Source organism: Molothrus ater, chromosome 3 (assembly GCF_012460135.2).
Source record: "Molothrus ater isolate BHLD 08-10-18 breed brown headed cowbird chromosome 3, BPBGC_Mater_1.1, whole genome shotgun sequence".
Taxonomy (NCBI): Eukaryota; Metazoa; Chordata; class Aves; order Passeriformes; family Icteridae; genus Molothrus; species Molothrus ater.
In genome coordinates this window covers 101,771,600-101,794,378 of record NC_050480.2, presented here as the reverse complement: position 1 = coordinate 101,794,378, position 22,779 = coordinate 101,771,600, and the positions used below count along the sequence as shown (strand labels likewise).

The 22,779-nt window shown below is 37.2% G+C and overlaps 1 protein-coding gene across 6 annotated transcripts in view; it reads left to right on the top strand.

Moving 5' to 3' along the window:
* EPHA7 (EPH receptor A7) overlaps positions 1-22,779 on the top strand; it is a 178,592-nt gene that overhangs the window by 134,604 nt on the left and 21,209 nt on the right. For 2 of the 6 annotated variants that reach the window (XM_036380217.1, XM_036380216.2), the window contains exons 10-15: positions 530-655; positions 4,750-4,935; positions 5,496-5,557; positions 6,559-6,768; positions 7,838-7,987; positions 12,416-12,609. In XM_036380217.1, coding sequence (XP_036236110.1) covers positions 530-655; positions 4,750-4,935; positions 5,496-5,557; positions 6,559-6,768; positions 7,838-7,987; positions 12,416-12,609 — 928 coding nt within the window. Of the gene's footprint in view, positions 1-529; positions 656-4,749; positions 4,936-5,495; positions 5,558-6,558; positions 6,769-7,837; positions 7,988-12,415; positions 12,610-13,705; positions 13,862-15,041; positions 19,259-22,779 lie in introns of those variants that run through there. The other 4 variants (XM_036380215.1, XM_036380214.1, XM_036380212.2 and 1 more) reach the window with 4 other exon arrangements.

Below are 22,779 nucleotides of genomic sequence, written 5' to 3'. Positions count from 1 at the left end.
GAGTGCTGTGAATAGTTTGACTATTGCCACAGTCTACAAACAATATTATATTCAGTAGATTAAGCAAATTCAAGGGGGTGGAGGAGGCTTTCAAATCCCACTAGAGGAGAGAAATAACATAAAGAAATGCTGTTTACGCATCCTGGGTGAAGAGGATAAGATGTCCTTACACGGAAAAGAAGCTTTCACCTCCTCTGCTGGCGTTATACCCTTTCCCTGCTTTACTCCCACTCAACCCTTGCATTTTATTCCATTAAGCACTATTTAATATTTATTATTTCTTTCAGTTCAAGAAGAGATGCAGATGCTAATGTTAGTCATTTTTTAGAGGTGGGATTGTTTATACTTGTGTCACCATGCTTGCAGATGATGCCTAAAGCTAAGGTTGCCTCTCAGAGTGGCTCTGGCTCAGGCGGCATGGAAACAGGTTCACTCTTCCAAGGAGCACTCTGCATAATGAAATTCCTGGGCTGACTGCACAATAAGTGCTTTTGCTTCATCACAGTCATGCTTTCTTACATCATTACAGTTAAATTTCCAGGCACCAAAACCTACATTGACCCTGAAACCTACGAGGACCCAAATAGAGCTGTCCATCAATTCGCCAAGGAGCTAGATGCCTCTTGTATTAAAATTGAGCGTGTGATTGGCGCAGGTAAGGCTGCCGTGGCTTCCTGATTCAACTGTTCCATTTAGCTGGGATCGAAACTCATTCATCATAATGACAGGCAAATAATTATACCTCAGGTATAGAAGAACTTTTTGAATTTGCCAGAGTGGTTAAGAGCAATGAAGCCGCACTCGCTTCTAAAATGTAAAACAAACAGGGGAAAAGCCCAACTACAACTAAAAAAACCCAAATAAATGAGTAAATTAAAAGTCTTGCTTGACATTGAAAGCTTATGGGTTTTTAATTGAGTATCTGCTGTTAAAATTGGAACTGGGGGGAGTGGGACGGTTGTGCTGCCTATTATTTACTGCCGGAGTAAAGGCGTTAGGCATTTGTGCAAATTCTACTTGCTTGCCTTTTGCAAAGGGGCTTTTTGACCTCTGCAGCTTCGTTCATGTGAGTAAGGAAAACTGGCTGCAGCACACAATCTTAAATAGAGAGTGGGAAGGTCTTGTTTCTTTATAACAAAATCTTCCCTAAGGCTGTTTTTCCTTCTACCATTTTTCTTTTTGATATTTTATGAATACAAAAAGTTATTGTTTAACTTCTTATGACTGATTGTAATTGCACCAGCACTACATTGCTTTTTTTTCTCTTGAACTGTCTACCACCTACTTAAGCCATGGTGTTCATGCTCTAAAAAGGCAGTTTCATTTGTTTGCATTAATAAGATACGTGACATTTTTATTGCACTACTCCATGTAGTGAAATTAAGTTTCCATGAGTAAGAAAAATATCAAATACTTTGGATTCCTGGAGGAAATGTTCTTTAGCTTTCCTGTTGTTTTATGTAAGTATTAGTAGAATTCTTTTAAAATCACCTGTAGTTTAGTACTGTAAATTACATGTTGCATTATTATTTAAAAACAGAAGAAGAAAAATCTTTAGAATAAGTTGTTTTACCTGTCAAAAAATCTTTACACTTAGAATTCACAACGCCTTTTAAAAGTTACCTCAGTCATGTTGAATCATGTCTTAATCAAGGAGTAGTACCATTGAAATTTACCAGACTGCTGAGCAAATTATTCCTTCTATGAGTAAGAGCATAAGAATCCAGCCCTTGCTAACTAGTAATTTTTGTGATGCCAGAATGGCAGCATCTCTTCTAATAGATACACAATATGCAAGATTAGCATGGAAAATTTGCTGAGTTTATCTTTTGCTTTGAGTTAAAAAGCTACCAGCATAGCAACAGTTTAGAGCACAAAGATATACTCAGTTGAATTTTGCTAATGCCTTCTGAGAAAAATGCTGAGATGCAGAGTATACTGTTTAAAATGCATTTTCACTGTTATGACAAATTCCAGAGTGTTAATTTTCTTGACTGCAGATGAATTTATTTTTGATTTTAATGAGTATAATTGATAGCAAAAACAACTAATGTGTGTCAGTAGTCAATCTGAAGAAAATTAATTAGGAGTGCAGTGGTGAAAGCATATTGTGCATCATGTTTAGCTATGGCTTTAACCTGTTGATGTAAATAGCAAACAGGAGTGAAATGAAATGCAGTCCAGGAACAACAGAAGCAAGCAGACCCAAAGCAGCAGTTGAAACTCATACATCAAAGAAGAATATGGAATTCTGCTAGTGACAGCACCAGAAAAGCCACTTAGCAATCTCAATATGCATCAGCAATGCTGACCACATCAACTATTGAGTAGTGCCACGTCTCTCAGACACAAACAGGGTGCAAGTATGCTTGTACTCAATTTGCATGAGGGATATGTGCTTTCCTCGCCAACATTTTCATTACCATCCTGCTGTGGCCACCTGTCAGATACAGAATATGGTGTTCACTATGTTAAGTTGTTCATACCACACATCCTTTGTTTTAGCCTCTGCTTTGTTGACATGCTGAGCTGGTGGCTGTGCGGCTGTGCAATATTCCCTCTCTTGTTGTCATATTTTCCAGTTTATTTTTGGGCATCATTTCAGCTGAATGTACTATTTTCTTGGGAATAAAAGTAGTTAATTGGCTAGCATCCTGGCCTCAAATGCATAACATACAAGTGAAATTTCTCGTTTGCCCAAGTGTGTGTGATCTGCCTTTGGAAATCAATCAAAATCAGATCACAGAGAGCTGGAAAGGAGTTAAGCCTTAGTGTCTCCTGTGCCAAGTATCCTAATTACCTGGCTCTGAAATACCACAGACACACAGACACACTCCTATACTCACGTCTTGTTTTCAGCATGGAATGAAAAAATTTTGGAAAGTACTGCTAGAGAAAATTGTTACCCTTTAGGAAGTTCTTGCGGCTAGGAGCTGTGAGTGGGGTGAGTGGTGAATTCATTAATAGTCATCCACGTTGCTAATGAAGTGCAGGAGGGAGGTTAAGGCACCAAGCTTGGGGCATGAGCAGCTAGTTTTGTGTATGTAACAGCTGTACCTTGTGGCATTCTTAGATCAGTGCCCAAGGATGGTTGAGGATAATATGCAGGCAGGAACACTTGTGTGGTCAATTAGCATAGGTACAGCACAAGGTGTATGGAATTAATTTGAGCTAGCCTTGATTCAGCTAGCATAGAATGTAGGGGACAGGAATTTTATTCTATGTGCAGTCATCTCCTATCAGGGTCGTGAAAAGAGCCATACTGAGTGGAGGTTTGCTTAAACAAGTCAGTTAAAAATGGTCAAAGGCATGATCAAAATTCTACCCTTGTGGATGAACTGTGAAGCCAAGACCCAGGTACTGCTTTTTTATTTCCCAAAGCTCGATTTGGGGCTCATAGGAGAACAGAAGTGTTCAAATACTGATGATGTCATAAACAAGATTTTTTGCAGCCCTTCCATTAAAACACCCCAACTTCTATCTCTTCAGGCATTCAGCCCAACTTCGAGCATACTTCTGTCCACTGACAGCCAGACACCTTGCCAGTCTGCATGTCCACTTAAGTCCTGATCCCACAAGGTTTCTCACAAAAGGATTCTCTAATCAAACTCTCTGTGTAGGTCTTGTCTAGTTCAGTCATTTGTTTCAGCACTCATCCTAAATTACATGTCTTAGATGTAGGTGTGTCTGCATACTTGGGTACATGTAACAGCTTAATGTTAAGGCACCCCACAGGTATGGAGGAGAGAAATTTCTGACTTGATTTGATTTAGGGGAGGGACTTGGAACCATATCTCTCAAACTCCAGATGTGTTTGTGAAGTACCAGATTATTAAATATCTTTGTGGTTAATCTTTTATTCAGTAACATCTGTTACTACCTTCTTCTTCTTCTATGTATACAAGGAGATTTTTCTTCCTGTCTGCAGAATTGGAGATCTCACTTCTGCTCTCTGCTGACACAGCTGTGAGGCAAGGGACAATTCTTAAATCTTTGATAATCTCGTTAATAGTGAGGTAGATATATTGCCATTCAGCTCCACATCTCACATGTTTTCATCCTCTTTTCTGTCCGATGGAATCCAATTACTTCTCTTGAGATTTGGTTGTCGGGGCTCTTTTTGTGTTCTTGCTGGCTGTTTGGTCTTTTTTATCACAGGCTTCTTCAAGTTCCAATTGTCTGTTAGTTTAGAACCTTTTACAAACTTGCAGTATTTACTTGTGTTTGTTTAATGTAATGAATTTAAGTCACACCTTTCATTTCATAATCTGTAAAGTAAATTATGCTGCTTGAAGGTAATAATATAGTGCTTCATTTAACACCATAAGGATGCTAAATTAAAAGCAGGTCTGCAAGACCTGCCTTCTGAAAGAAAAAAGCCCATTGAAACCAAAGATAGCAAGGAAACCATGTAGAGCGGAATAACATTTTTACTTACAAATGGTATTACTATTTCAATAATAGGGTTTTCTTATGAAAGCCACTTCATTCTTTATTTTCTGTTTTTGGAAAAATGCAAGAAATTGTTAACAAGTCTCTTAAAATTTTCAAATAATACTCCTGTCAGTTGGCTTAACTGAAGTGTTTATTCCATAAGGGTCAGCAATTCATTTAAGGTGCATGCCGAAGTAATCCATTTCAAATATGAACACATTAAATTTAAACACACGCTTAGGTGGCTCTTTGAATCAAGGCCTAAAAAAAATACTGGTATTCAGAGTAATTCAGCATTGATCTGCTTCATTTTAGGAGAGTTTGGTGAAGTGTGCAGTGGGCGTCTAAAGCTTCCTGGCAAGAGAGACGTTGCAGTAGCCATAAAAACTCTGAAAGTTGGCTACACTGAAAAGCAGAGGAGAGATTTTCTGTGTGAAGCAAGCATCATGGGACAGTTTGACCATCCCAACGTGGTTCACCTAGAAGGAGTTGTTACCAGAGGTAAGCAGCAGCTTGGTCTGTCAGTCAAATAACAACACAATGGCAGACATTTACTCTGCCTTATTCATGGTCAAAGATTCAAATTATAAACAGACCGCACACTCCTAATGGATTTTCTCCTGATGCGTAACTAACTAAAACAATACTTACCTTATGCTACAACCTGAGGAAAAAAATTTAGATGCACACATGATTAAAAGATGAAGTACTTTGAAACATATTATTTTTCTAGTTTCATTTAGCCTCAAAGACCATGCAGAGAGATAAGGTTTCTCATGTCCTTTCATATAATCTGAAGTGTCATTATTCCAGAGTCCTGTTCACACAGCAGGAGTTAGGAGAACACACTGACTTTTTGATTTGTATGGTTCGATTTTATGAATCATGACCACTTTCCATGCAGATATTTAAGAAATTAGAGCTCTGTAACAGTGCTGGAGGGCTCAGAAATGTTCAGTGTCTGAATGATTCAATCCTTCAAAGGAATAGTGTGTGTTTTATCAAAAAAAGGCACTCCATTTGTTTTACTGCTCTCAAATATCTGTCCTCTTTTCTTTCAGGGAAACCAGTCATGATTGTAATAGAATACATGGAGAATGGGGCCTTAGATGCATTTCTTAGGGTGAGTACCAAAATGAAAACTTAAACAAATATATTTAAAGTCATATATATTGTATATTGACACTTCAAAAAATATTTCTTATACCTGTGCATATATATGTATACATGCATATATAATTAAATATAATTAAAATATTAATTATGTTTGTATTATATTTATTATATTTAATTACGTATAAATAAAATGGTTTTCAGGTTGAAATGGAGTTTTGACCAATACTAGCAGATTCTCTATGTTGTTTCAGCAAAACCAGATCAGAAATTAGAAGATCAGACAGAATCATTCTGGAATTTATGTGATTTAGTGTAGCATAGACATGGTTATAGCCACCAGTTGAAGTTAAAACCACTGATACCTGAAGTCAAATCTTCGCCCATTTGGGAGCAGAATTTTACTCTGTCAGCATGGTGGAAATCAGCATAAAAGAATCTCTATGTGAATTACAATTCTATTTAAGAGATGAACAAGGAAAAAATAAATGCGAATTCAAAACAATTTAGTGTTGTTTAAGTGTGTTCTGAACTTGCCAGTTCTGACTCCTTACCAGGTATGCATGTCAGGGTGAAATGATATGTAAACACTCTATAGAGAACAGACTTATTTTTTTTAATAAACTCCAAGCTGTGAATGAAAATTATCAGTAGCTAGGGTTACAAAAAGGAGATAGTTCTTATTTTCTTGATACAAATAATTATTCTGAGAGATGAAGAGCAAGCTATAAGAACATTAGAAATCTTCATTAGATAATCTCTCCTGGAAGTGACTTGCCATGAGTTAGTGAGAAATATACAGTGGTTAGCAAGTTTTGTTACTACCAGTACATTAATTACTCACACATTTCTTAACTGGATGCACTGCTTTATCACTGAAGAAAGTGTGTTTGAGGTGAGTTTCTTTGCCACAGAAGGAGTAAATAAGTGGAAAGCTGAAGTCATAAAACTAATCCTTATTTCTCTTCTCAGCTATACTAACAAGAATTGCTGCTCCTTTCTTCCCTCCAGAAACATGATGGGCAATTTACTGTCATTCAGCTAGTGGGAATGTTGCGAGGAATTGCTGCTGGAATGAGATATTTGGCCGATATGGGATATGTACACAGGGATCTCGCAGCACGCAATATTCTTGTCAACAGCAACCTTGTTTGTAAAGTGTCAGACTTTGGCCTTTCCAGAGTTATAGAAGATGATCCAGAGGCTGTCTACACTACAACCGTAAGATAAATCAATGGGTTTTAATAGTTTTGAGATACGGTTATTTAGAAGAAGTGCATCTTCTGGAGAGTATAGATAAGACAAATACATTAATTGATGGGGAGTTTTAACCAGTCAAAAGGAAGAGTCTCTGCAGACATCTGTCTCTAATTAGGGGATAATATTTTCATAAGAACAAAAATTTTTATTGACTAAGTTCTAAGCATTTTTTATGGTATCTTCTTTATTCCATTTCTCATGATTTTCTGATTGAACAAATAAGGAAGTTTTACCCACAAACATTTTAAACATCTAATTTACTATGAGTCAATTAAAATATTTGTAGGCCGTTACTATTTTTCAGGCTAGATTTTATCTCACCAAAGGGAGAGACTAGCTGGAGGCTAGCCTGTGACAAAGCTCAACTTCTGTATTTTCCCTTGCTTTTGGATGGGACACTTTTCTTAAGTATGCATTCATCAGACACACTATGCTCTTTATTCTTTTGTTGAGCCAGCTTCACTTTCCCACCCATGGGGCCTCCCTGTACCTATTTTCCCATGCTGAGGGAAGGAGGGGCCCCTGGAATCTGCTCCGACAGGCACAGGGATCCAGGAAACCACACCGGTGCTCACGGCTGTCATTCCTGCCGTTGGGCTCTGAGTGGGATCCTGGTTTAAAAATGTCAGACCAAGATTTTGGAGGAGCCATATGACACGTCAATGGGATTTATATGCACAGGTTGGGATTCCCCTCACCCAGCTTCAGCTAGCCAGGAGTTAAATGGCTAGTGTAAATCAGACATCTAAGCAGCCCTTTAAAATCAGTGGAGGGATAAGCACTTCCAGAGAAACTCAGTCAAGGTAGCTTATACAAGTAACTAAGTGTCTATGTTCTGAGTGTTTTAAGATACTAAGTTTCCTTAGGCACCTTTGAAAATTCTGCAATCGGTCCACCATAGCAGATCATGTAAGTGCTGCTCTTGATGTTGATGGAAATAATGGTAAATGCATTCTGTGGAAGGTGACCTGAAAATTCCGTGGGTGACAAAGAAAAATTTCTCCTATTTTTTTTTTTCTTTTTTTCATAGGGTGGAAAAATTCCAGTGAGATGGACAGCTCCAGAGGCCATTCAGTACCGCAAATTTACATCAGCCAGTGATGTGTGGAGTTATGGAATAGTTATGTGGGAAGTAATGTCTTATGGAGAACGGCCTTACTGGGACATGTCAAACCAAGATGTAGGTTTGTCTGTTCACGAGCATGCGTGTGTGTTAATAAAACCAAAATTACATCTTGCAAACACATACATATGTATTTCACTATAAATGCATAAAATGTTGGTTTAGAAATAAGACTTATCAAAGTACTGTGTGGTTGTCACAAAATGAAAGTTTTCACTTTCACTTTTTACCAAAATCAAATTTTTTTTTTTTTTTTACCACATGGATACTGTAGGTTTCTGTCCTAAGTATCAATTAAAACTGGAACATCAAAATACTAATACGGGGTCTTTACTATGCTTAAGTGTGGAAAGAATTTTTTTTTTCCAATAAAAAATAATTCAGAGGTTTTTGACCTTAGAGCAATGATTAATCATTTGAAAAAAGTTGTTAAAAGTCTGAGTGGCAGTTAATGACCTACTTTGGCTTTTTCAAGTTAATTATGCTGATTTAAAAGTACCCTTGTTTGCATAAAATATGATCCAGAGCAACAGGTCAGCAGTAATAGAACAGATGGGTGTTAATTTCGACTTCTGACAGGAGTATCTATTAATATAGAAATTACACAGGAAAAAGCCATACAGGTGTGATTAATGTCAGAAAGAGTCTCATTTAAAGTTGTTCAGGTTGGAGCTTGAGTGGTTTTTTTAATTGTTATTTTAATTTTTGATTGAATGATCAACATCAAAGTTGGAAAAAAAAAAGATAAGAATGTAGATGATGAGTCATTTTGGCACAGTGCAAAGTTGTTAATATTTGACAGGTCTCAGTGTCAAAGATTTCATGGACTGTCAAAATATGGGCAAACAAGTCCTTGGGGCAGAGAAAGAGAAATATTTACATTCCCCAGACACCCAGTAGAGTTTCATTTCTTTTGACACCTTCCTTCTGTACTAGATTCAAACATAAAAGAAGTCTGACAGGAATATAAGATGCCTCAAAGGCAAACCTTACCTATCTTTCAGGGAACAATAAGGAAAAACTTTGAAACCGAGGAGAAATTTTGATATCTTTATGCTTCTTATTAGATTTTGAAAAGTATTCCTCTGTTGAAAACTGCATGTAAAACACATGAAAAAAACAGCTTTCAAAAAACAGCTAATTGCCACTTCTTACAGTTTTATCCCTTTTTAGCATCTTTCATGATACTCTGGAATAGCACATAGTTAAAAGATGCATCAATTGCTTGGTAAAATAATTCCAAATATTCTTGTATGTTGTGATCTTCAGGTATGTTCTTCCATACCATATACACATCCTACCAATCCCTAGATAATCTATGATGCAAATATTTAGAATCACCTAATGATTTGTTATTTATTCTCCTTCAAAGTCACCAGTTGGAGTATTTAACGGTAATGAAAAATTCTAAATGTGTTCTTCTAATTTTACACTCAGTTTTTATATTTTAAGTGTATCATTTTGCCTAAAAGTGGATGTGGGTGTAGCCATAGAGCAGACCAGATCTCCTAAATAATAGGCCTCCCTGACTTTGGATCTTCAGTTAGCATTTCTTTAATCCTGCCCTTCCTCCTTTAAGTCATTGATTTAGACTGATGGAAGCTACAGATTTGCATTGTGAACTCTTCTCAAGCAAAACCCTCCATTTTGCAATGACCTGAGGCTAGAGTGCACGAGAAGAACACTCATCCTGCAAAGTCCCTGCAGAGGCACAGCAGGCTGAGCACAGATGATAGACAGAGGTCCCAACTTCCCTGAGCAGTGGGCTCACCTCAGTTTAATCCTTGCTAGTACCAGGAGCCCTCAAACCCCCATTCCCCTATTAGATTGCTGATGTTCTTGCTCCCAATTTGTTTCTAACCTCAGTGCAGATTTGTTCTTCAGAAAAGGGCAAGGCTATACTTCTGGATTTCTTACCATTATTATAATCAATAATTTGTATTATTATATTCTATGACCATAGTAGAGTTACAACATCACATTGTCCAGTTACCCTTATTTAATACTTCCTTGTTGGCATTTAGTATATAAAATAACCAGACCCAGTCCTTTCTATTCTGTTTTGCATACTCAGCCTGCTTATGGTACAAGCATAGTGTTTACAGTATCCCCTTTTACTCTTTTTGCAGCAAAAGCAGAATTTCAAAAACGAATTGGGGGAAGTGTAGATAATATAAATCAATTCCATTAGTGAGAACTCCAGCTGTTTTCTCTTTGTAGGTTTGCTTATTTAAAAAAAATCCTGCATCTATTTAATTTCTTTGAGTACTGATGTTTTGAATCACACCTCCTCCTTTCTTAGCAGAGTGGATACTTGTACTTTACTTATCAATATTTTAGAATATTTTTTCAGTGTTTTGGGTGTTCACAGCAATTCCATCCATCTCTAGCTGATTCATTATTTCATATTTCCCAGTTTCACCCTTCTTGCTCAGTATACACATCAGAGAAGCTGATTCTGAAGTAACACCTTTCAAAAAGATCATCATCATCATCATCTTGATTCCCAGTTTTCTTCAGGTTTATCTGCAGTTCATGGTGAATGGGGAAAACTCCTGTTCTGATCACTTCATTCATGTTTTCACTCTCCCTTACATTCTTGGATAGAGTCTTATGTAGATAGTTTGCCAGTTTTAAGGGTATTAGATATTTTAGTGGTTGAACTGTTGTTGCTGGCACCTACTTTTTAGTTTCTCATTGGTGATCTCTGTCTTCTGACTTCTTAAGCAACTACTTCATTTGTAGTAAATCATATATAGCATGCTCAAAGTGTTTAATACCTTTTGCCATTTAGAGGGTCAGAAATCCCTGCATTACTTTTCACAGCACAGCAATTGTCCTATACACACTGTAGATTATTTTTCACTTTCATTCCATTACTACTTCTAAGCATAAGGAGCTGTTCTTTTCTTTTTCCTCTTAATATAGCTCTAAAGGATCTTACATTTTACTTTTAATGTTTTCTTCACTATAGCTCTGTTCTTCCAATTTCCCTGTTCTTCTGCAGAAAACCTCTCTCCACACCCTCCCTGACAGACAACTTCAACGTTTGTAAAAGGTCACTGCACTCAGTCTTCAAGGTGTGAATGTTTCTGCAGGAATTGAATATTTCTCAGTCATTTTTGAGCTGTAGGACAGTTCTGTCATTCTAAATGTTCAGAGAGAAAGCTGAGGCCTGGGAGATGAGGCAACTTCCCTGAGGTCAAAAGGACATTCTGTGACACAAAACTGCAGTCAGTGCCTTACCACTAGGCTATACCTCCTCTTTTCACAAAATTTCTTTTATGCAAAAGGTTTTGATACAAAACCTGGCTGGATTTCAGCCAGCTTTTTGAAGGTCATTCTGTATTGTTGGCAGTTCTGTCTACTTTGCAGTCCACTACTTCTGCATTTTCTCACACAACCTACAAAATATTTTCTTTCTGAGGTTATTATTTTTACTAAAACCTGGATATTTACCAACATTGTTTATCATACCAGATCTACATCCCAGAACTACATCTAGAACAGCTTCTGATCTTGTTTTCTATACAAAATGAGGGAGAAGACAGTCCCCTTCAGGAACAAGCACCCTTCCTTAGCAATTCTAATGCTGCTGTGTCAGTCAATGTCAGTATACTTGAAATCCCTCATGAACAGTGTTTTAGCCCTTTTTCACTAGCTTTTCTTATCTGCCTTGCTTCCTGATGTGCTTTTTTTATTCTGCCCTCAAGGTTTACAGCAGTTTGCTGTGATTTTACTTTATCCATTTTTATTTTTACTTAAATCCAAATGGACTCGGCTAAGGAAGTCAACGGGTGGGTGTAATTCTTGGTTCAGACATTTATGCTGTCCTTTGATCATATCATCATCTAGCAGCATCTCTTATTAAATCTAACTTTCTGTGATATATTAAAATAGCATTTACCCAGGTCTTTCTCTCTCATACAGTTCTGCTGCTTTATCATTCATATAACATGGCTAGACATAGAATACAACCTTTTTCCTTAGCAATTTCTATCTGCTAAACATTTTTCTTGGATCCTTTTATAATACCTTCAGGCTTTTTGTATTTTATATGTGCATGCACAGATATCCATCCATTTAAAAGTCAGTTGCTTCTACCACACACTCTTTCATAAAAACCTTGGGGCTAGTAATAATGCTTTCTGAAATAACTCAATTTATCAATCTATCTGCTGCTCCCTCAGTGAATTTAATTGTTGTTCCCTGCTACTCACTTGTCTAGGTAATATAGCTATGTTCTGCACATATAGAACAATATGCTAAATAAGCCCAAAGATAAAGCTGGGGAAATTATTTGAAAAACTGAAGGCTAGTGTTAAAACAACAGACTCACATTTTTGCAACACCAATGGCAAATTTTTGTTTATTGATTATTTTATTTTATTCTATTTTATTTTTTCTTAGATATTTGAACTGGGTAGCAATACCTATTCTTTAAATTACTGTTGATGAAAAATGATTAACTATTTTGGCTACTAGGTTATAAAAGCAATCGAAGAAGGCTATCGTTTGCCAGCACCCATGGATTGCCCAGCAGGACTGCACCAGCTGATGCTGGATTGTTGGCAGAAGGAACGTGGTGAAAGGCCAAAGTTTGAGCAGATAGTTGGCATTCTGGACAAAATGATTAGAAATCCAAACAGCTTGAAAACCCCCCTGGGAACCTGTAGCAGGTAAGAAAAGCTTTAGTGTGTGTTCTTATGACAGTGCACATGGCTGGGCTCTGGATGTTCTGCTTGGTGGCTGGTTCCAGTTCACACTTATTTATTTCATCTGTCTTTCAGTTCTTCCTTCTTTCTGTTCCCTGTTGTTCTCTTCCCTCATTTGCCCTTCTTTTTTACCATGCTAAACAAAGCCAAGTAGGACTTTCTTAGAAAAAAACAAACCAAAATAAATATCGCAGAACTAACACATTTCTCAGTAAACTACTGCCTGCTCATCTATCTGTACTCTCACCACTAGTCTGTGTTTTCCTTGTTTCTTAAAATTATAAAGTCTGGAGGGCAAGGATCATTGCCTACTGTATGTTTATATGATGCATCCCTTGCCCAAGGAACTGCTACAGTAGAAATAGTAATTAACAATACTCATGCTTGGCCAATGTACCTTGACATGCTACCCTCTAGATTTTTATCTTTCATTTTCTGGCTTTAACTCCTTTCAGTGATTGCATCTCATTGTATTTCATGATGTAGTTTTTAATGGCTTCTTCATAAATTTCAGGTGAATTATTTAATCATGGTAATCCTTTGATCTGCTAGCTATCCCACTGTACTGGGAATCAGCTGGCCTGTGTTCTGCTCCTGATTCTTCTATGACTGATTTGCTGTGTGACCTTAAGACTTTGTGTCTCTGCTCTTCCTTTGTCTTTGTTTTGTCCCATCCAATTGAAAAATGGGAGTAGCTGCTACTATATTTTCTAAGATGAGTAAAAGAATAGCATCTTTATTTTACTCAGCAACATAGAGACAGCTGCTGTCATGCTAGGTAATAAAGTTGATTTTCTGTTGGTAACAGTAGTCCATTAGGCTGATTTTGCTCACTCTGACCTTTCATCTTTTATGTGAATAAGCTTAGGAGTACATATTGTGAGCTACAGAGCAGTCAAGAGCTATTCACAGAATAATCTAAACTGTGTATAAAGGCCTATTACTTTCTAATCTCGACATTTTTAATACCCAAAACTTATTTGACTCTCACCTTGCTAAATACTCCCTGATGTTTTACTCTCTTTGGAAACAACTTACTTTCCTTTTTCCTTCTCCATAGACCAATTAGCCCTCTTCTGGACCAGAACACTCCCGATTTTACCACTTTCTGCTCCGTAGGCGAATGGTTACAAGCTATTAAGATGGAAAGATATAAGGATAATTTCACAGCAGCAGGCTACAACTCTCTTGAATCAGTTGCCAGGATGACTATTGAGTAAGTTAGTACTGGGCATGTTTAACTTGAATTTAGGGAATTTCTAGGTACAACAATACACATTGTTCAACTCCAAAACTTTACCTTGAGTACAAACGTTGTACTTGGGGGTCAAATCAGCCATTTTAGCAGCTGATGATGTTGTATTAGAGCATCTCATGAAAGGGCAAATACCCTGCTACCTCTGTGTGGCATCACGTTTTTCCCTGCCTTTCAGACCAATTGAATAACACAAAGGGACTAGAATTTGAGGGAGAATGTGGCCCCTTCCAAAGTATGTATGTATAGGAAAATACCACTTTGCCTCCACCACCTAATTGGTACCTTTTCCCAATGTGCTCTGGGAAGATGTGGAATTTTCTTCTAATTGGCTGGGGGCTGTCTGTGTCCTGCAAGACAGGACTTTGCATCAGGATAAGTCTGTAGAAGCAAAACAATTTTCTGAAGGCAAACACGGCCTGTATCAGTACTGTCATCTTAAAACAGGTCTTCTTGGCACCCTGCAAAAAACTTTCTTGTCCTGGTGGTTGCCAAACACATGTAATTCCTCTTAGAGAGCGGTGGGTTTCTAAAAAAGTTTCTAATCCAATATTCTCAAGAGTTCAACCCTATTCTTATCTGCCTGGTGTCACCAGGGGTCTCAGCCTATAGCTTGGGAACTGTTGTCAGAGTCCACAGGCTTCTAGCATTAGTAGGGGCGGAGTTCAAACTGCTGCTCCTCACTCATTTGCATGATGGGTATGTGTCAATGTGCAAAGGCATCTAGGCATCTCTTTAGGAAACAGACTATGATCCCCAAAATCTTGTATTTATGCATAACTTTGTCCTGAAAACTACCCAAAGTACTTTACAAGAGAAGTGTCTTTGTCTTTGGGTGTCCTTAACAGACACACCATAAGATAATCAGATAAGATTATGCAAAACATACTGACCTCCTTCTCAGATGTGGAGACCCACACAGTGCAATTGCACGACACCTGTCATGTAATTGCACTCGTGGCTGAGAGGTTGAACAGTGCCTGTATGAAATTCCCAGTACTGAGCTGAGGTTACAGCGTAGATTCCATGTAGTTCAGAACCCCGTAGTCCAAACCACTGCGTAGCTTTGACTCACAGTTGAATGCCATACAATAGCAGTCTAAGTTGAAAAATTAACAATGTACGCATTTATCTTCCCCAGGGATGTGATGAGTTTAGGGATCACGTTGGTTGGTCATCAAAAGAAAATCATGAGCAGCATTCAGACTATGAGAGCACAAATGCTACATTTACACGGCACTGGCATCCAAGTGTGATAGACATTTCTCCCTTATGAGGGAGGTGACAGACTGAGAGAACAGCACTGGCCTTCAGTATATATGAAGTGCTGCTAGAAGACACTTGATTTCCTGGGTCCTTCCTGCAGTGAATAGAAGAGCTACAAGAAGCACCTACAGACTTGAACTCCTAAGTGCCACCAGAATTTATGAAAAGGGAATTAGGATCCACCAGTGGTGGCAAGGAAAACAGCAGTGACAATAAACAAAGTACTACCTGAATAAACATACAAACACCTTGAGCTCTCTAACCTCCTTTTTATCTAATAGACTTTTTAAATGTACATAAAAATTTAAAAAAGAATATATTTGTCAGATAAAATCATGATATTATTGTTGAATTCAACAAAATATTTTCCTTAAATCTGTGATTTCTGAATCTTTTTTTAATCATTTGTGTTTATTCTTCATAAAGACTTTCTTTTAGTATGATGTTTATATCTTTGGACCTTTTTAGTGCTAATTCAATGACACATTACTACACTGGGTACCTCTGAATTTGAGTTCCTAGAGATTTAAGAAGCATGACCAAGCAATGTATATCTATCTGAACTTTGGTATCCCTTTGTGCCATTTCCTTTTGTTAAGTCAACACCGTATTGACATGGCTAGCTAATTGGCAGGGAGTCAGGAAAATGCAAGTTGCCAAGAGCTCTGATATTTTTTAAAGAATTTTTTAAGGTTATACATATGCTATCTTTTAAAAGAAAATAAAAGAGAAAAAAAAAAGCAAGAAAAAGAAAAGCAATAATGACCCCTAAGTAGTTCTAGGCACTTTTAGCAAATTGTTTGCAAGATGATTTTAATGGACTACAGTTAAACTGAGATATATTCTAAGATGTAGATCTACAGCTGTAAACCTGCTGAGACACAGCATTGAATGGACAAGTGATTGTAGGAGTGTCTCAGAGTATGTGTGCAGTTCTCCAGTGTTACCTAAACCATTTAATCTGAGCACATCACATTTTTTTTTCAGTACTCTGCATTAGCAAATCTAAGAGAAATAGCTGGTGTATATTTTCTATGAGTTTAAGCTGTATGCAGTCCAGCTGTCAGAATAAGGACATAGCTTTTATATGAGAACTGTAGAGCATGAGACAAGGGGCAGTTCAGAATTTTCAATTTTTTCACAAGCTTTTGCTGCTCTGAACGAACATGCGTGTACGTGGTCACACAGACACAACGGTCATTCATCAGGAACAGAGATGCAAAGGTAGTTGCTCAATGGAATATCTTTTTACTACATTTACTTATATATAAATTTTGTTTGATTAAAATATTTAATTACCATAAGCAATAATGAACAGAGTCTTTACAGATATTGCAAGAATGTACATGAACCAGAGAGAAATGCTTTGAAAAAAAAATCTGAAAATTGTGAACTACCCCAGCAATGAAATGCTGTACTTCCAAAGAGAATTGGGCTGCTTCTATTGATTTTGATAGAGAAAGATCCCAGGGATCAGTCATAAATTGGTCTGGTTTGATAATGTGGGCATCCACACAAAAAATAAAAAACAAAAGAAAAACCTTGTAAATGTTCCTTTGTAAAACTTGTAAATTTTATTTATACTGTCTTGTTTTGTACACACATTTATGTGTAGTGAGCTCTGAATACATTGAAAATGCACTATATTTTTCTATTTTACTTGCAGAGCATCACAAACAAACATGTATATTCAGTGCTACATAATGTGTTTTCCCACATTTAGGACCAAAGATAGTTATCAAAAACTTAAATGCATCCTTTCTCCCCCCTTCCTTTTTTCTCCCCCTTTTTAGATCACTGTACAGTGTTATATTTGTCATTTTATTTATTTGTTTCACTAGAAAAATCAGTTTGGTTTTACTAATTTTTTGTCCCCACCCACCTTTGTTGAAGAAAATCTGTAAAAAGCTTTTAACTAGCATAATCCCGATACATAGACACTTCCATTTGTAATCTTTGTAATAGACTGTAAATATATTTTTGGAACTATAATGCAATGTGCATAAGGGTTATTTTTCAGTGTCCATATATGATTGTTTATACAATTCACAGCACTTTACAGTCATGCTGAGAAGCCTAATTTATTGCCTGGATTTGGGCAGAGTAAGAAAAAATGGTGACTATTCTTATTTCGTATTAGATTGTCATTCAGTCGTAACGGAGTTATTTTCACGTATGCAGCTCAAGCTGTTTTTTTAACTATTAAAATTAATTTTCTAAAAAATCTGTAGGAATAAGACGCAGAGTAGACTGCATGCCCAACATTGGAATTAGTGCACGCAAGCACTCGGCCAAGGCACTTCAAGTAGCCATTAGAACACAATTAAAAAATACACAAATTATAAACATCCATTTTGTGTTTTAACAAATGCTAAGTGCCTCACTACTGTGGTGAGCATCTGTGGGCAGCTGGGCAGGGTGCTTGACAGTCTTGTTGCTGCTTTAGGCACCCAGCTAGGAATTCAGGAGTCTTTAAGTTCAGACACCTGCTTCCTTATAAATCTTGGCTACTGTTTCTAAGGGCTTGGTCATCAAAGTTGTGATGCAGCAATGCTGGTATTGCTGAGAATCTACAAACCCTAAATGCAAAAGAATTGAGGCCAGGCTTCACCTTTAGGACTTGTTCAATATTCTGAAGCACAGAGGCCTCAAAGCATGTGTGGTGATTTGGGCTCACGCACGTACAAGTGAGGGCCCTAATGGTATTTCTTCCTTAATTTTCCTCGTTTGATTTAAGCCATCTTCTTTGAATAGTAAATATATTTTAGCATTCATCTATATACCTTGACTGCCTTAATGTTGCCACAGATTTTTACACATTTGAAAGTGGTAGAGTAGACCCAGAAAGCACAATCGCGATCAACTGCAATCAATAAGATAACTTACCTACATGTTCAGATCATTACTGCAATTTAGAGCACATGCATGTAAATGGATTTGTAACTGGCAGAGCAGCAAAATATTGACATCGGTTGCAGTTCCCCAGGTTTCAGAAAACACAGTCCAGGGTAAGGAAAAAAGTGCCAGAGAAAGTTGATGCTCATGGAAGGAACTGAAGAATAAGTTGGGTTGAGGGGAGAATGAAAGGCTAAATGATGAAAGAAAAGACAAATTCAGTTCCGGCTTTATTTCCAAGAATTTGGACATTGTGCATTGCTAATGACAGATTATGAGGCTGTCAGTGAGACTCATATTTCTTGACTTTATTCATCTGCAAGCATCTAGAAGAGAGATGCCTAAAAAAAAGCAGGATGAATCTCCCTCTGGGAATGCTTATCTCCATTAGAGGGAAGGTAGAGGGAAGCCAGATGATTAGCTTAAATTAGGCGTCTAATATCTATCTAGCTAAAGTTATGTAAAGTGATTCCTACCCTATCTGTCCTTGGCTGCTACAGTTTTCCTTGTAAGCCGAGTGTCATAGAAAGGCAGCTCCTCCACCACTGGTATATCCCAGAATGTATTTAAACTGGGCTTTATTACAGAGAGAGGTGATTTTTTATTCTAATTATTATTATTCAGAGACTTGTAACAGGCCATCTAAATGCTTTTTGTATGTGGATATCAATTCTTGAAAATTTTTGTGATTGTTCTGAGGAAGACCCGCCTAGTAAATTACAGTTATTTAATATTTTAAATAATCAGAAATATTTGCTGACATACTGCTTTAGTCCAGAGGTTATGTGATCAGATATGATAGTTGCTGTTTGCAAAACCATGTTTATCTAAAGCCTTGTCATGTAAAATCTCCAGGAGGCAAAGATGCTTAAATGTATCTCAAATTGAATGTTGCCCTTAATATCTCAATAATTGAGCTCTGTCTGTATTATTTTCAATTTAAAATGAGGTTTTTTATATTTGTTTAAGCTTGAATTATCTGGCAGCCACTGAGGGAGTTTGAAAAAGTGATTTTAAATTAAATTTGCTTTTTTCCACTAATAGTAATATACGATGAATAGTTTCCACTGTTTTGAATGTTACAAATCTATTGCTTTAATGTGGGGGATGAACGGGGTTTATTTTTGTTTTGTTGTTGGTATTTTTTTACATTTATTGATTAGTAGTTGAAATAAAAAAATAATAATTTGTCCTTAACTTTCTAAGTAATTCATATTTAGCAATTTTGAGAGTGATTTAAATTCCGTGACTTTTGGGTTACCGCTGGAAGGGTGGTCATGTCACTACAGCCATAATGCCAGGTGGTACAGAAACATCACAAGGGCTGGTTGAGCCAACGTTCTTTTGCCCAGTAATGACATGAAGCAGTTCACTGGCTGTGTGAAAGGATTGAAGGGCAACTCAGCCAAAAAATGGTCATTTCACCTTTTAAAGCTATGTTTGTCACATGTTAGAGCTAAAACATCCTTAATTCATTGCTTCCCTGCATGTGGTTTAAAACGGATGTGCTCATGATATGCATTTGATCTTTGGTGGATTTTGTTTGTTGGTTGGGCTGTTTCTCTTATTTGTTTTATTTTAAACAAGTGACATTTGAGGTTCTCATGGAAGAGAACAAATCCCGTACAGAATGACAAGTGCTGTTTTAGAAAAGTGTAATACAAATTCTTGCCCAAGAGCCATTCTGGCACCAGGTGCTGCAGGGGTATTCAGAGAGTTGGTGCTATGATTTGCTGAGCATCTATCACAACAGGTTTTCTCCATCTTCAGGACCTGTTAGGATTGTACTTCTGATCAATTAACTGATATATGGAAACAGGTGAATTTTTTCCCCACTAACTTGTAGTGGACCTACATTTGGTAGATTTGAGATTTCCAAGACTACTTAAAAACCTTAGCCAAAAACAGGTTTCTAGTAAAACAAGAAATCCTGGGCTGCAGCCTATGTTTTTTCTTGTAATCCCTTAAGGGTTTCAAATGTAGCCAACAATTACTTTTAAACAGAGATCTTTACTGTTTGATTAGTGCAGCTGTCTATTTACTAGGAAATAGGCAGTTCTGCAATTAAAGTTCCTGCAAAAATGGATTGGGGAGGGAATATAATGGTTTAGGGGAAAAAAGAAGGAAAAACCTCATCTAACAAATGGACTGTGAAACCCAAAATATAACAGGCTCCCCATTTTTGTAACACATTCGATACAGGGATTTGAAAAACATAAAGGATTAAACCACAGGCATACTGCAATATCCTGATGAAAGAGTTGTGGCAGAATGCAAGCTAATTTTGTGAGAGTTTTTCCTCTGGATTTTTTTTTTTTGAGACTTTTAAGTTACAATAATTGACACACGCATTTAGAGCCAAATCTGTTGGGACAAAACAAAATGGATAAAATTTGCATGTCTATAATATCCATGGAATTCTCAGAGCACTTTCAGGGTGGGCAAGGGGTAGGCAGTTTGAAAGTGAAAGGACTGATGTGTACGCCCTGTAGGTTACATCCAACAAGATTATGAAAGGTTAGAAAGGTTAGAAATTATGGATGAAAACTCTCAGTTTGGTACATGGTGAGAAGTCAGAAGATGGGAGGGAGTGGAAAGAGAACTGTGAAGTCATTCACAGTGTCTCAGTCTAAGTTGTAGGGTTCCACAAGGCATTCCTGGCAGGGGAGTTAATGAGTGTGAAGATTTTTTAAGTAAAGAGACACTGTTAATATAATATACCTAATAATGTAGTGTGGAGTGGTTTCAGGACTCTGATTTTTCCTCAGGCCAGATTGGAATTTATCAGAGACTAAATTGAGACAGATGGGAAAGCAACTGGTAATATACAACTCATTCAAGCAGACTTGAAATCGAGACATGAAAGGAGATTTTTACAATAAAAGCCTGAAAATAGGACATGAACTGTGATGGTATTTACTCTCACATGATTTTAGAGTAACTATCTTTAAGTCTTGTATAATGATAGCAGATTTTAGCACTTATACCATATAAATTGGGTGAAATTAATGTCTAATTAAAGTGACCAAAAAAGAACCACAAGTTAAAAAATAACTGATGTCTTGATAGACTATGAAAAAAGATGTGATACAGCCAGGCGAAACTTGTGTAGCCAGCCAAATGAATCTTGGACAAAACAAGACATAATGCCTGGTGCCAGAAGAGCTAAATCAGGAATAGAAAATCTATTCATCCATAGACCAAAGCTTCTGCATTTAATTGAACCAAATAACCAATTGTAGAGCTGTGCTGCTAATAATAATTAATAATAAAAAACTACAACTTAGAGGTCCTCTGATGAATCATAACATGGCTACCACTGAAAAACACACACAGTGCTATGAGCCATAGCTGTGCCCAAAGACTTATGTGTGCTACTGGTATTAGAGTTCCATGACTCTGAGTATGTCATTTATAAACTGGAGACATTATAGCCCCAAGCCCATAACTAAAGCCTTCCTCTTTTGTACCAAAACAAAACAGAAGGAATTATGAGAGTCTGTAGCAAGTGCCATAGAAATTATCTTGTATTATATTGCCCTGAGATGTAGAGTCTCTCTCACTGGAGATATTCAAGAATCATCTGGATGCAATCCTGTTTTGTGTGCTCTAGGATGACTCTGCTTGAGCAGTGTGGTTGCACCAGATGACCCAGTGTAGTCCCTTCCAACCTGACCCATTCTGTGATTCTATGATTACTTCCTTAGAATTATGAAGAAAACCATGAATTTACATGAAGGAACAAGCTTCCTGATCCAAAGATACTGTCTCAGTGAGAAGAAAAATCATCCATTATTTTTACTGAAACATTCAAACCTGGCTTGCAAGAGTCTAGACTTAATGATAGATAGATAGATAGATGATAGATTAGATAGATAGATAGATAGATAGATAGATAGATAGATAGATAGATAGATAGATGATAGATTGATGGATAGAATGTATCCACATTGAGCCCTCTCATTTCATGTCTGTAGAAACATTACTCAGGCAATTTCTTGACTGTTGTTCAACCTGTGTTACTATGCCAACTTCCACTGGCTTCCTGAAGGGCTGCACGTCCATTTTGACATGTCTGCTGTAAAATGTTTTCGTTTCCTTTTCTCAGGGACAAACAGCCTGTGCCAAGAACACACGTGTAGCTTAACAGAAAGAAGGTGCAGGAATCTCTGATTTGTTCTCTCCAGCATGTTCTTTTCAGTCATAGTCATAAATTAAATATGCTATTCCCCTGATGTTTCGCATAGTATATTGCATAAGAAATCTGATTTGCCTGGAAGAAACTTAGTAAAATCACCCAAATACCTCCTGAAGACCACTCAGAAATGGCATTTTTAAGAGATTGGGTGATTAGGATTTTGTTCAGAAAGTGAAAGAGTTGCAGAGCTCTTGCCCTCAGGCCATTTCATTCCAGGTCTCTCTCCTGATTTGTTTACTGGAGGAGCCCATAAATCATCCCTTATATTAATCTATACAAAATAGCAGCATCTCCTTTGCTACTAGACAATATTTGTACCCTCATAGGCTGCTGGAGAAAAAGACAGGGTTAGATTAAAATCCAAGCCAATATGCCTAGCTGAAGAAATTGGGCCAGCAAGGCACTGAGAGGTATTCCTAATGAGGATTCTCCTTTAATATTACTGGGCCTTAACCACTTAGTGCTGTGTAGAAATGATTCATTGCTGTTGTGGAGGGAAAAGCTGCTCTTTACTACAGAG